General features: G+C 40.4%; 1 protein-coding gene across 10 annotated transcripts in view; it reads right to left on the reverse strand.

The window, feature by feature from the left end:
* l(3)80Fg (dnaJ homolog subfamily C member 16 l(3)80Fg) overlaps positions 1 to 15,411 on the reverse strand; it is a 554,754-nt gene that overhangs the window by 128,358 nt on the left and 410,985 nt on the right. For all 10 annotated transcript variants that reach the window (XM_065868464.2, XM_036822415.3, XM_036822413.3 and 7 more), the window contains one exon: positions 15,138 to 15,363. In XM_065868464.2, the coding sequence (XP_065724536.1) occupies positions 15,138 to 15,363 (226 nt within the window). The remainder of the gene's footprint in view (positions 1 to 15,137; positions 15,364 to 15,411) is intronic.

Raw genomic sequence — 15,411 nt, forward strand, 5'->3', positions numbered from 1 at the left:
TAGTATTTCTATGTTCTGTTTTAGCGATGTTACAAATTTCACATTCATTTACTATATTTTGAATTAACTTTTGATAACCAGGGAAATAATATTTTTCTCTAAACCACTTAGTAGTTTTTTCGATTCCTGGATGTAATAGTTCCTTATGTCTTTTCAAAATTGTTTTTTTAAAGTCTGTATATGTCAATATATCTTCGAGTCTGGCTGTACATCTTACTAATTTTGTTAAATGGTTTGCATTTATAATTTCGAGTCATTATGGAAACAAACTGCGCTCTTTTTAGTGCATAAATATTTATACCCGTTACTCGTAGAGTAAAAGGGTATACTAGATTCGTCGGAAAGTATGTAACAGGCAGAAGGAAGCGTTTCCGACCCCACAAAGTATATATATTCTTGATCAGGATCACTAGCCGAGTCGATCTAGCCATGTCCGTCTGTCCGTCTGTCCGTCTGTCCGTCTGTCTGTCCGGATGAACGCTGAGATCTCGGAAACTATGAGAGCTAGGCTATTGAGATTTGGCGTACAGATTCCTGAGCTTCTTACGCAGCGCAAGTTTGTTTCAGTAGACTGCCACGCCCACTCTAACGCCCACAAACCGCCCAAAACTGTAACTCCTACAGTTTTGATGCTAGATAGAAAATTTTAACTGAAATTTATTGGTCTCATCAAAACCTATCGATTGACCTAAAAAAAAGTTTGCCACGCCCACTTAAACGCCCACAAACCGCGAAAACCTGTGACGCCCACAATTTGCATGCTAGATAAAAAATTTTAACTGAAATGTATTGGTGTCGTCAATACCTATCGATTGATCCAAAAATAAATTTGCCACGCCCACTCTAACGCCCATAACGCTTAGATCTGTCTACCGCCGGTAGGTGGCGCATTTTAATCTCGCTTAGCTGCTTGCATATCTCCATTTCCCTTTGAGTAACGGGTATCTGATAGTCGAGGTACTCGACTATAGCGTTCTTCCTTGTTTTAAATTATTTTCTTCGCTGAAGTTTCTGTCATTTCTTTATAAATAATTTTGATTTTAAATTTTTATTATTTCTGTTGTATCTTCGTTTCCTTTAATTAGTTCGATCTGTCGGGAGAAGAAGTTAAATGGTCTCTCAGTTATAGAAATGTAGTTTTGGTTATCTTCTTGGGCACTATGCGCTGTTGCATCTGCGTTACTAGCAGTTTCTTCTGGTATGTTTTCTTCAGAATTATCTGTATACATAGTTTCGTCTATTTTAGTTCTGGATAATGCGTCGGCTACATAATTTTCTTTTCCTGGCAAATATTTAATTTGATAATCGTATTCGTTTAATTTTATTTTCCACCTTTGTAGTTTCCTATTTGGTTCCTTAACATTGTTTAGCCAAACTAAGGGTTTGTAATCGCTTAGTATTTCAAAAATCTGCCGAGTAAATGTGACCGGAAATATTTGGTGGCCCATACAATTGCTAAGAGTTCTTTTTCTATAGTAGCATAATTTATTTCATGTTCGTTAAGAGTCCTGCTGGCATAACAAATTGGTTTATGATTTTGTGATAATACTGCTCCTTTCGCCATGTTACTTGCGTCCGTTGTTAAAGAGAATGGTGTGCTAAAGTCTGGTTAAATTATTATCTTTAGTTTTAATTGTGACACCTTTTTTTAATTTCATTGTCATTGGTTTTACAATGTTTGTAAGGTTCGGTACGAATTTTCGATAAAATCCACATAATCCTAGAAATGATTTTATTTCCTTTGGGGTTTTTGGTATCGGGAAATTTACAATAGCACTTATTTTTTTCGGGTTTGGTTTTATGCCTGTCGTTGTTACTGTATGACCTAGGAACTCTGTTTCTTTTTTCATAAATTCGCATTTATCCAATTGTAGTTATACCCGTTACTCGTAGAGTAAAAGGGTATACTAGATTCGTCGGAAAGTATGTAACAGGCAGAAGGAAGCGTTTCCGACCCCATAAAGTATATATATTCTTGATCAGGATCACTAGCCGAGTCGATCTAGCCATGTCCGTCTGTCCGTCTGTCCGTCTGTCCGTCTGTCCGTCTGTCCGGATGAACGCTGAGATCTCGGAAACTATGGGAGCTAGGCTATTGAGATTTGGCGTGCAGATTCCTGAGCTTCCTACGCAGCGCAAGTTTGTTTCAGTAGACTGCCACGCCCACTTTAACGCCCACAAACCGCAAAACCCTGTGACGCCCACAATTTTCATGCTAGATAAAAAATTTTAACTGAAATGTATTGGTCTCGTCAATACCTATCGATTGATCCAAAAAAAATTTGCCACGCCCACTTTAACGCCCACAAACCGCAAAACCCTGTGACGCCCACAATTTTCATGCTAGATAAAAAATTTTAACTGAAATGTATTGGTCTCGTCAATACCTATCGATTGATCCAAAAAAAAATTTGCCACGCCCACTCTAACGCCCATAACGCTTAAATCTGTATACCGCCGGTAGGTGGCGCATTTTAATCTCGCTTTGCTGCTTGCATATCTCCATTTAGCTGAGTAACGGGTATCTGATAGTCGAGGTACTCGACTATAGCGTTCTCCCTTGTTTTAAATTCGCGTCTCGAAGTTTTTGGAATACCTTTTTTAATGATATAATGTGTTCCTCCAATGAAGTGGAAAAAATTATAATATCATCTAGATATACTAAACAATCTCTATAGATTAAGTCCTCTAATAAATTGTTTATACATCTTTGAAAGGTGTGGGGGCGTTTTTAAGGCCAAATGGCATTTGGGTATACTCGTAATGGCCATGTTTGGTTGAGAATGCTGTTTTTGCTATTGACTCTGGTTCCATTTGAATTTGATGGAATCCTTTAGCTAAATCGATGGTAGTGAAATACTGACATCTTCCTAGTTTGTCCAATATTTCATCCATTCTGGGTATTGGGAATTTATCATTGATTGTGATTTCGTTTAAATTTCTGTAATCTACAACTAGTCTGAATTTTGGTTTTCCTGATGCATCACTTTTTTTTGGAACTGTCCAAATTGGTGAGCAATAGGGAGATTTTGATTTGCGAATTATTCCTTGTTCGATCATTTCGTTTGTTTGTTTATTAACCTCCTCGTCAAAAGTTTGAGGGTATTTGTATGGTTTCCTATATATTGGGACTTCGTGTTTTGTTTGTATCGAATGCCTGGTAGTACTTGTAAAAGTAAAATTTTCACCTTCCTTGCACTGGATGTCATTGTATTCGAACAAAACCCTTTTTAAATTTTCTTTCTCTTCCTCATTTAAATATCCTAATCTATATTCATTGCATTCTTTTAATTCATTATTAATAGCAAAGTTAAAAGATTGGCCCTTTGATAAGGTCGGATTAAGGCATTCTAATGCGGTCTTATCCTCTTCAATCTTGTCCTTCACTATATCGTTTTCGACATATTTTACATAAAGTAGTGTGTTTCCTAACATAACTGTTTCTTTTTCGTAATCTATTTTTGCTTTACTGTCTCTTAAATAGTCTCTACCTATTAGGATGTCGTGGTTGTTGGAAAATTTATGTAAATAGAATTTTTGTTTAGTCGGACAAATTTTGGAAGGATCTAATGTTATGCTTTTTTTTAGTTCCATTGAACCGTTTATTGTAAATACTTTTAATTTCTCTATTTGTTCTTTATTACTTCAAAAATTTTCTGTCATTAAGCTGATAGATGACCCGGTATCCATCATTGCTCTAAGGAGTCTTCCCTTAATCATCACTCTTACAAATGGGCAACATCTTCTATATCCGAGGCAGTTTGCTGAAAATTTACATCCATTCTGTTCTGTGCACTTTCGTTTTCTCTCTGTCTTTTGACGGGTGCGTTTGAAGAATTATTCGATGTAGATGCCTGGATATTTAGGGGATTTTGGGCCTTGCCTTGGTCTAAGTTTCTCCTAAACTCATGATAATTTCCCTGGTTTATAGGGGGAATTTGATTTCTGTTCGTCGAACCTTGAGGATTTGTTGAGTTGTTTTGGTTGTTATTGTAACTATATCTTGGGTTATTATGTGTCTGAGAATTATATTTTTGGTAGTAATGATTCTGGTGTGAAAGGTTACTTCCTGAATTCCTTCGGTTATCATTTCGTTTTGGTTTATAATTATCAAAAGGGACTGAATCCCAATGACCTAAAATCATTGCTGATTCTTTTAAGTTAGCAAGTGTTGAAATATCCTTTTTGGATAGGGAATTATATAATCTATCGGGAAGTTTTCTCTCAATACAATCTTTAATTGTTTTGTTTAGAAAATTTGTATAAATTGATCTTTCTATTTGATCCGATTCTAACTCTAACTTATTATTTACTTTTGAAGACCTAAATTGTTCATTATCGAACTTTCTTATGCTTCCTTGATCTTGGTTGTCCCGAACATGTTTTATAATATCCTCGTATGGGGTATGATCCTTGAAGGCCTTGATTAGGGCTGCTTTAGTTGTTATCCATGTATTAGATTTCTCCTCTTCGATGACTCTCTGGGCTGAGTCGACAGTGGTCCTCTCTATAGCTCCGTATATGATGTGAGTTTGTCGGACGTCTTGAGTAGGGTATAGTTGTAAAAGGTACTCCACTCTGGCTATATATCGACTTAATTCCGATGGGCTTCCATCGAAATATGGCAATTCCTTGATTTGGCCGATTAATTGATTCAAATGAATCTCGGACAACTGTGGTAACGTTGAGGGGTTTGCCATTTGTATTGTTCTTTTCAATATTTGCACTTTAAGTTTTCTTTAGCGCGTATTGACCGATTTGGATTTTAATTTAGTCTATTGGTTGTAGAAATTACACAATGACTTTTTGTTTCTCAATATTGGCACTTTTTTTTAGGTTTTTAAGCGCACATTGACCGAATTGGATTTTGTTGTTGTAAGTTCTTCGTGCGAAATTTGCACATAGATTCTTATGCGGATCTCGGTGGTTGTCTTTTGTTTGTTCACTGATTATTCGCTGATCAGGATAAACTAGTTGTTTAGTATTATCCTTGTAGTGGATCAGTACCGGTGACTTTTCAAAAGGACTTTTGAGATCCTACCGGCTGCGCCAATTAAAGATCTGCACCATAAGTGTTTTAAAAAAAAATCTTTATTTAATTTTACTTTTACACTGGTTACAATATTTTGGAAGAACACCGACCTACTGTTGATAAGTCTCAAACTGAACTCATTCTCTAACTCCTACTTCATTGACAATCATACCTCGGTTTTAAGCTTTAGAGCTTTCTGTGAGTGGGACTTATTGCAATTGAGTGATTCTCTGCAGTTCAATTACTATTAGTTTTGTTTAAGAAACTTTTTTCATTAAAAAATTTTCCTTTTTAAGTCTAGAAAGAAAGTTCAAAATGTAGATTTTCACAAAAATTCGGCATTTTCAATGAGTACTGAATGGGTTAAGAAAAGTCTTGTATTATTCAAACGTAATTTAAATGACCTTTCCATTGATGCCTAAATGTTCATGAAGTAAATGCAAATTATTCGGCCAAAGAGCTAGTGGGATGGCTCGAAGGGCGCCGAGCTGAAGGCTACCGAACGGGTCGCAGGTTGCGGATAGCGAGCGCCCTGGTTCTCCAGGGTAGCTACGGCCCGGCTACTGCGAGACCCCAACATAAAGCGTAAATAAGTAGCCAAAGACAGTCAGCGGGTATCTGCACCGTAGCAGTACCGACGTCGCGCTTGTGCTGGACTAAGGTGTCACTCGTACCGCGCCGAGAGTCAACAAAAAACTCAGACTCAAACGGTGAGCTCAGGCAAGTGGCGACCAAAAAAGTCGGAAGTCGCATCCAACGACGATATGACGAGCAAAAAACACGGCTCCAAAAACCCTAGTCCATGTGACGTCGACCCCTGCCAAGACCAGCGAACAACGCAGCCGTACAAGCCCAACTCACCATAAAGACCTAGCTAACCAGCTACTCCAACCAAAGCCGGTCTTGTGGTGAGTACCAGGGCAAAGGAGTTCAAGAGAACACCACCTAACCAGGCAGGACCTCTCGAACGTAAGAAAGCATTCCGTGTCCTCAAACGGCTGGCCACCAACCCAATACGTGAGGATCAAACGTTGAAATTGGATTACCAAAAAATCCAAGAAGACATAGCCTGGGCAAAGGCGTTAGTCCCAGACTTCGACATCGCTATGACCACCAGCAACAGCAACAAGCAACTCAACCGCGGCACATGATCGAGATCCTTTGCGGAAGTAGTAAAGGATCGGAAGATCATTGGCGTCTTCCACCAGAGCGATGAAGGCGGAAGGATCCCAAGAACCAACGGGGTCTGGTTAGACGGGCCCTTGCGACAGTGACCTTAAAAGTGCTGTACGAGAACCCAGGTCCGCTACCCGATTGCACAGATGCAGGGTGGTACCAGGGCAACGTGAAGTTGATCGCCTGTGAGGACGAAAGATCGGCAGCACTTTACAAGGCTGCCATCAACAAGGTCGGCGAGGTCAACCCCGGGGCCAAGTTGGCAGTTTGCGAGGCTGCAGACATCCCGTCTCGACCGAGAGCGAGGGTGTGGCTGCTTTCGGAACCCTCGGAGCCAGATAAATGGTTGGAGAAAACCGAGCGCGTCACTATGAACGTGGTAATCCTCCCGTGCCAGGCCCGCTTGGAACCCCTCGTAGCGCAACAAAACTGGGTGAACTACGGGTTCGATAAGATGCAACTTCGCATCTACGACACAGACAAACTAGCGGCAGACGACCTGGCTGCCTGAGCGTCGTATGAACCCCCGAGCGACGACGAAATGGAGCACGAGGAGGCCACCCATACTGGATACGTGTCAACCGACTCCGAGCTGATAAAAAGCCTGGAGCAGCTGAGCACTCAGGACAGGACCCGACCAGGTCGCGCTGTTCTCCAAGACATAGCGAAGGAAACGGAGGGTAGAAAAGAATGGGCCTGACTATTGCAGTGTATAGCCGGTGAACTATCATGGGGGAGAAACCCCACTTCCTCCCTATGGCTTTTTTACAAGCGAAGAGAGCTATGGCCGCTTTGCGTGTGCGATCTAGGATGTTGTCTGTCCAGTGGAGCTTTTTGTCAAGGATGACACCTAAGTACTTTGCTTGATTGCTAAGGGTTAATCGCGTTTGGTGTAGTTTGGGAGAGTTAGATTTGGTACCTAATACTTCCTTGTAAAAAGAACTAGTTCGATCTTTTCTGGGTTAACTCCCAGTCCACAGACAGCCGTTTACCTTGAGAGGGTGGATAGGGCTGTCTCCATTAGATTGCAAAGAATTTGCGGGAATTTACCCTGCAGTAGAATAACCACGTCATCCGCGTAGGCAACCACTTTAGTGCCCGCCTCTTCTAGAAGTGATAGTAGTTTGTTGACCACTATAACCCATAGAAGAGGTGAGAGTACACTCCCTTGTGGGGTTCCTCTGCTGACATTCCTGGTCGAGTGGGCTGATCCCATAGTGGAGTACACTACTCTGCTGGAGCGTGGTGTGTATGAGTCCCACTATGGGCCGCTCAATGCCAGTTCAGTCAGAGCGCCAGTGATAGCCGTTGGGGTGACGTTGTTGAAGGCGCCTTCTATGTCTAGAAACGCTGCCAGAGATCATTCCTTATTGCGGAAACCTCTCTCTTTACTAAATACTGGAGAGTGGAGGGCGGTATCTGTTGATCTGCCTTTACGGTACGCGTGCTGTGCGTCAGAGAGTAGGCTTGGGTTGAAGTTTAGCCTGATATGGATGTCAATTAGCCTTTTCTTCAACAAGAAGGAAGACAGACTAATCGGGCGGAAGTCCTTTGGGTTGGTGTGGGAGGGCTTGCCGACTTTCGGTATAAAAATTACCTTAACGTCCAGCCACCTTGTTGGAATATGGTTTAGAGCAAGGCAGCCGTGGAAGATGGCTGTCAGCCAGGGTAGGGATATATCTAGTGTCCGTTGTAGCTGGGCTGTGAAGAACCCGTCCGGGCCGGGGGATGTGAAGGGCTTAAAAGAGTTAATAGTCCACTTAATGCGGTCAGGGTTCGAGATGTTGTCTATACTCTGGTCGTCAGGGCTAGTCTCAGAGTAACTGACCCCTTTCGTTTGTGTTTGCACTTCCCCATTCCGTGTGGTGTAAGTGTGTCTTTGTAAGAATGCGGGTTCTGGTTTTACCCTTACCCTTGGTGTAAAATAGCTTGTATAGGGGGATTGATAAGACACAGATGTTGTTACAAACAATCCATGGCTCTTGAATGAGGACTACGTCTATGTTGAGTGTTGCCAGGCGGATGAGGAGGGCAGCGGATGCTGCCTTGCTGTGGTGCAGATTAATCTGCAGGAACTCCACCACCATACGATGTTTCCGTAGAGGAGAACGTGCCTAAGCTTCCCTAGAAAAGAATTTTAACCTCAGGATCCTTCACAAGATCCAAAGAAGCGCAGAACTCTGCATCAGTGGGGCGCTCCGCACCGCCGCCACTGAAGCACTAAACACAGTTCTCGACCTTTAACCCCTGGACATACTTGCCAAAAGCTGGGCATCTGCAACAGCGCTGAGGCTCCGCGAAGCAGCGGCATGGACAACAGGCTCTACGGGTCACTCCAGTATCCTAACAAACCAGACATCTATAGCACATAGTACAGACTACGTTCCACCTATAGTCAACTTCAAAAGAAGATACAAGATCTTCATACCCACCCGTACAGACTGGGACAACCTCCCACACCAATTCGAAATCGCTGTCAACATATACACAGACGGCTCCAAGCTTAACTAACAAGCAGGTGGGGGAGTCTTCTCTCCCGAACTAGACATAAAAGTCTCATTTCGCCTACCAGACCACTGTAGTGTTTTCCAAGCGGAAGTCATGGCAATTCAGGAGGCTATCGCCCACCTGGACACACCAGAGCATCACGACATAGACATTTTCATCTTCTCGGATAGTCAAGCGGCCCTCAGGGCCCTCACCTCCTACACAACAAACTCAAAACAATCTCCGAACGCCGCAAATCTCTTAACGAGAAGGCCACTCATCTGAGAATCAACCTCATCTGGGTGCCTGGACACCGCAATATTGAGGGCAACTGCATAGCTGACGAGCTAGCAAGATAAGGGACAACCGCCGACATCCTTCGCGATAAGGACACGGTGGGATGCCCATGGTTACCTGCAAGCTCTATCTCAGGCAGAGACTGTACACTCTTTCCAACAACAGTTGGAACTCAATCTCAACATGCCACAATTCTAGACTCACATGGCCAAATTACAACTTGAAAAGAACAAAAACTTTCCTAGATGCCCTCACGGGCCACTGTCTTATAGGGACTCATGCGCACAGGCTGGGACTCAGTAACCACGACTTCTGCCGCAGCTGCAAACAGATAGACGAAGAGGAGAGCATTGAACACCTCCTATGCTTCAGCCCAGCGCATAGCCTAAAGCGCTTTCAAACCCTAGGAAGCTACACACTTCCGAACCTTGCGGCCATTCAAGGCGTAAACATTCAAAAACTCTTATGTTTCCTAAGAAGAACAAAATACTTCGCGAAAGCAAATACCCATGAGCTCACAAGGGGCCCAGTGTGGCCTAAATGTGGGGATTAGTATCTAATCCCCAACCACTCCTACCTAACCTAACCTAACCTTAGTGCAAATTATGAGTACATTTAACTTTTGTTTTGCATAAATACTTTTGACCACCCCTGTATATCTGTCTCGCTCGCACTTACGTAGAATCTTATAGTCTGAGAAAAAATTCCTCTTATGGGACGTTAAATCAAGTTTAGCTATGACCAATTTTATTGGTAAAAAACATAGACAACTTGCCCATCTCATTCGCTATTCAGTTTTAAGGCGAGAGAGATGCCAATCTTGTTTTGCCTGTGTGTCAAAGCTACCTGAAAAAAATCAAGGGGCACTTAAGGTTATCTCCAATTTTGTTTTCCAGGATAAGCATGTTCTAGAGTACGATGAATTTCTCTACGAAAGGCAACAGGGTAAAGGGGCGAGAAAAGGTGGATTAGGACAATCACAGTTTGTTGAGATTGTTTTAAAATTCGTTGTCGAAACATTTTCGTCTTTGTCAATAATTGAAAATGCATCTTTTCGTGCTTTTCTTTTTAAAAGCAATTCAACAACTGTTCGAAGGCGAAAAACGTTGATAAAAGTGTTGGAATCATACTTTTGCTCCACGGCTGACATTTGGTCGACCAGGAAAAGATCCTACCACGGATTATATGAGGATCATTACATCTGACAGCATAGTGTTCGATGAGAATGCTAATCTGTTTAAAAGGTTTAAAATAATGAAGTTTTGTATTTTTTGTCTATAATTAGACTTCATTACATTTTTTTAGGTGCTTTCCAGTTTGGAACAATTGCGATTGCCCTAGAAATGCAGAGTGCATCCAAAACCTGGTGGGATACTCTCTAAAAACACCAGCTCGAACCAGGTAGAATTTCATACATGATGCCATGAAGGATCTTTTGAGGTTTAAAGATCACTTTGATAAACTTTTGGTTTTACTACTTGGTACCAAGTTCACTCACAAACAGGAGTATTGTAAATGCACGGATCCGCTAGCCACAGGCTTAAAATTTTTCAAAAGAATGTTTGTATGTTGGGTATTAACTCCAATGAAAAAACGGGAAAAAATTGATGCCCCAAAGGAGTTTAACTTTTTAACTAAAAGGATAATTAAATCTAGTTAAAGCATTGGAGGAGCAGGTTCACGATTTTTTTTATAATGGCTCCTTAATGTTATGATGATTTTGTTGCTTCGTTTTCCTGTCCAGCTATAAACCTTAAGTCGATCAGCTGCAGAATGGACAAAGCTCAAAGTCACAACAATGTTTTTAAAACATACTGCAAATATTTGCTCCCAACAGCACATCAACAAAAAATCAATTTTTAGATGTCTTTCGTATGGGTAAAACAATTGAGGGTAAAAATTGTAAAATATTTATTAAAATAATAAATTTGGACTTTAATTGATCTTACTGCTCAAGAAAGTTTGGTAACCGTGGAGCTCGGGCATTATTTAAGCGACTTGAATGAAGCCTAAACCGGTATGCAGTAATAAGGCAACATTTTTGTACCCTTGCTGAGGATATTATTACATTAGTCAAAAGTTTGCAACGCAGTTTTGGGCGGTTTGTGGGCGTTAGAGTGGGCGTGGCACTCTACTGAAACAAACTTGCGCTGCGTAAGAAGCTCAGGAATCTGCACGCCAAATCTCATAGTTTCCGAGATCTCAGCGTTCATCCGGACAGACAGACGGACAGATGGACATGGCTAGATCGACTCGGCTAGTGATCCTGATCAAGAATATATATACTTTATGGGGTCGGAAACGCTTCCTTCTGCCTGTTACATACTTTCCGACGAATCTAGTATACCCTTTTACTCTACGAGTAACGGGTATAATTACTTCGTTTTGGACACAATATAAATGCAAAAAGGTATCAGTTCTTGAATTCCAATCTAATTGGCTTAACGAAAAGGAAACAATTTTAATGAAACGCACTCCAAGTAAGCCTTAAGAAATGATCGAAACTGCTAAGCGTGGACATTGGCATCAGGCTACAAAATCAATGCGGCAAAATTTGGAGAATATGCACTTGATACTGCTAGAAAGCTGATTAGCTTGTATCCATGGTACTATCTTCCACCATCCATACACAAAATTTTAGTTCATGCTCCAGATGTCATAAATTATGCACTTGTGTCGATTGGAGAATTATCAGAAGAAGCTGCAGAGTCAAAAGATAAGGACATCAAAATGTTTAAGTGACAGCACACCAGGAAGACTTTTCGGATTGACAAAAAACAGATTTGATGCACAGATTACTTCTGAGCTCAGATCCTTATGTTACTGGCCAAAGAAAGCTACCACAATCAAAAAAGGCAGTTTTATCAGCATTTGAACTACTCGATGACTTAAATTATCATTTATTTTTAAAATTTGGTTTTCTTTTGCTATAATTTGTATTTTCGTTTATTATTATTGTCAGCAAGATCAGTCTGTATTTTCCCGCATTGTATTTCTTTGCTGCTTTAAGCTCACAATTTGAGCATCAGGAGGTGGAGTCATTTTGCGATGAGTTAATAGCGAAGTATACTGCGTTAGTGCAGAGAGTACTACGTGAACCGATGCCTTATGTATCACTCAAATCTAATGGGAACGCCCCGGCCGGCAATGAAAGAAAACAATACAGCTATTCTGGCGATAAAGTCTCAATTTGCTACTAATTTAGTTACCAATTAGTTTCAAAGGTATGTATGTGTGTTTGGTCATAGGGGAATAATAAACAACGATTGCAATTGCTAGAGTCGAGCTTACGGTTGATTCGTCTCTTTTGGGCCGCTGTTCCTCAGCTGGAGAAACTGTACTTGCGTCGGAATTTCAACGTTTACCTTCTAAGTGTTGGAGTCAGGTATCTACGAATATCCAATTACGTTTCGATGATTCAAATTGCGGGCCGATGGTGTATTGAAGGCAGTACAACTCTGCGTCTATGTATTGATCACTAGCTCCGCCGAAGAGCGCACGGGCAGTGGGACTTTTGATTAACAATTTTATTTGCGATTAGGATTTATGTTAGGACTTGCAAAAGCCAAAGTATGCGGACTCTGCCAAATGCAGATTTATTTGAGAAATGCGTCCAAATTAGGTCGATCTCTCATATGCACTGGTTTAATATTTGAATTCAAGATGACAAAGGGGCGATAGTATGTACATATGTAATCTGCATGTATAAGTGAGCGGTAGGCGCGACAATGTGATCATATGATTGCAGCAATGGATATTTAAATAATAGAGGTTATATAAATTACTTGAATTTCTTTACTACCTGCAATAAAATCAGATCGAACAGATCGAAATAGATCTACTCGTCTCTGATGCTGATCAAGAATATATATACTTTATGGGGTCGAAAAACGTCTCCTTCACTGCGTTGCAAACTTCTGACTGAAATCATTACACCCTCTCCAAGGGTAAAAAAACTGATTAAACATAACAACAGATGATATTCTGAATTATTTCGTGCGTTATATATTTGCCACACTTTGAGGCAAGCATCAGGATGGAGGTATAATACAAGTTAAACGCAGTTGCGAATATATTGCGGTGGCACTTTTTTAAAAAACATATCGAAGACGTTCGTCGAATTGCATTGTATAACACACCTAATATTCAAAATGAGCTATAAATACTTTGTGGTGGACTTTTAAGATTACATCAGATGTTAAACAAGGAAGAACTCTATAGCCGAGTGCCTCGGCTTCTAGCACCAAAGCTACTTTGAATTGCATGCCTAGCTTTTATGGTTTTTGAGATCACAGCATTCATACGGATCGACCCGGGTAGCGTTCCTGATCAAGAGTATATCACTGTGACTGGCACTAGTGACGAATCATACTGGGAGTGTGCGCGAAGAGACTTCTATAGTATAGTTCGATTCGTCGAAATAAATAATACGCCGATTGAAAAGTATTGTGAACTTCATCAACTTCGTTACTAAAAAATGAAATAGGTCGATTGATTCAAGAGAAATTGCGGAGAAAGTAGAAAAGGTTACATTTAGAAGATTTAAGATAGGGAAACCGGGGTTGCAAAATGTACCGATCCTTAATTTGTTCATATTTTTTACGGAAATACGCGTCGACATGATACTCCATTGCAATGTTATGCATTTTAATAAATTCTAGGCCACTTTAAAGTTTAGACTAAAAATTACGATTGTCAGTTTTTTTGTTACGGTCCTTGGATAATTTTTGTAGTATTAAACCGATTGAGTGAAGTTTTGAGGGAAAAAATTAAGAAATGGATAAAATTCAAAGGCTCACAGTTCCTAAACGCCTTATGATAAATACATGTTTTACATATTGTAAAGAATAATGTAACATCTACACACTTTACTTTGGCATATTTGTTCCTTTTAAAATCCCTGCAAAATTAGGGCCTAGTTAAATTTTTGAGCAAAGATTTTTCGCAATGTTTTCAAAAACTAGTCGATTTCGAAAACACCCTAAGAGCCTTTAAGCATTTGGGATTCCTCAACGAATACCAGACCAGCAGCTGTCTATTGGCCTACGCCAATCTGGGATCAGAACATTTTGTTGGTTTAAGTTTTGATGAATGGATAAAGGATAATAAACTCACACATTTTGCTGTGTCAAAATTTCACCATCTGTATATAAAGAAGGTCAGTACTGAATACCATATTAAAAACAACGAAAAACGCTGTAGTCGAGTACCTCGACTATCAGATACCCGTTACTCAGCTAAAGCGACTAAAGGGAAATGGAGATATGCAAGCAGCAAAGCGAGACTGAAATGCGTCACCTACCCGCGATCTCAATATATGGTTATGTGGGCGGAAGACAGTTTTTAGCGTTATGGGCGTTAGAGTGGGCGTGGCAAACTTTTTTTTGGGTCAATCGATAGGTATTGACGAGACTTACTAACTATTTTAGTTAAAATTTTTTTTCTAGCATGAAAATTGTGGGTGCCACAGGTTTGGGCGGCTTGTGGGCGGCATATTCGCGTTATAAACTTGCGCTGCGCTTAAGGCTACGGAATCTAAATTTGAGATCCCAATTCTCTATCTTTGATAGTTTCCGAGATATCCACGCTCATACTTACGACTTTTTGAAGTTTGTGGGCGTTAAAGTGGGCGTGGCAAACTTTTTTTTGGGTCAATCAATAGGTATTGATAAGAACAATACATCTCATCTGAAATTTTTATTCTAGCATGAAAACTGTATGAGCCACAGTTTTGGGCGGTTTGTGGGCGTTAGAGTGGGCGTGGCACATTGCTGAAACAAACTTGCGCTGCGTAAAAAGCTCAGGAATCTGCCTGCCAAATCTCAATCAAACAGGCAGACAGACAGACAGACAGACCGACAGAGAGACACTGTCTACCTTGCGTAAAATCAAATTTTTGTGTTGATTCGATTTTGAGTAAATTTAAAAAAAAAAATTTTATTTGACTATTTACTATTTTAGGTCGAACTTTATTTTAATTCAGGGCTCGCTTTGGGGCTCTGGTGCTTACAATACGGGTTGGGTGTTTCAGTTATACGTTTGGTGCGGAGTGTGCGAAACTGAACTGGGTGGGAATAATTATGAGGCGTAGTTGAAAGAAATTGTATAAGTGCGCCTAAATAATGTGTCATATTTTAGTACATACCTTGATTATTAATAAGATGACCTTGCGCCTTCAGCTTTTCCTCTTCGGCCCTTACAAAGTACATTAATATATAGCCAACACCAAACATAAATGCAATTGTTCCCAAAAGGGAAAAAACTGCAAGAAGGTGCTCGTCCTCAATATTATCTGATAGATAATCAACTAAATATAACAACCGGGAAATCCATTTGGATAAAATTCCTTGTGAATGCTCATTAAAAAGATTCTGAAAAAAAATTAAAAAATTAAATTTGCCTTCAAAAATATTTTAAAT

Source organism: Drosophila suzukii, chromosome 3 (genome assembly GCF_043229965.1).
Source record: "Drosophila suzukii chromosome 3, CBGP_Dsuzu_IsoJpt1.0, whole genome shotgun sequence".
Taxonomy (NCBI): domain Eukaryota; kingdom Metazoa; phylum Arthropoda; class Insecta; order Diptera; family Drosophilidae; genus Drosophila; species Drosophila suzukii.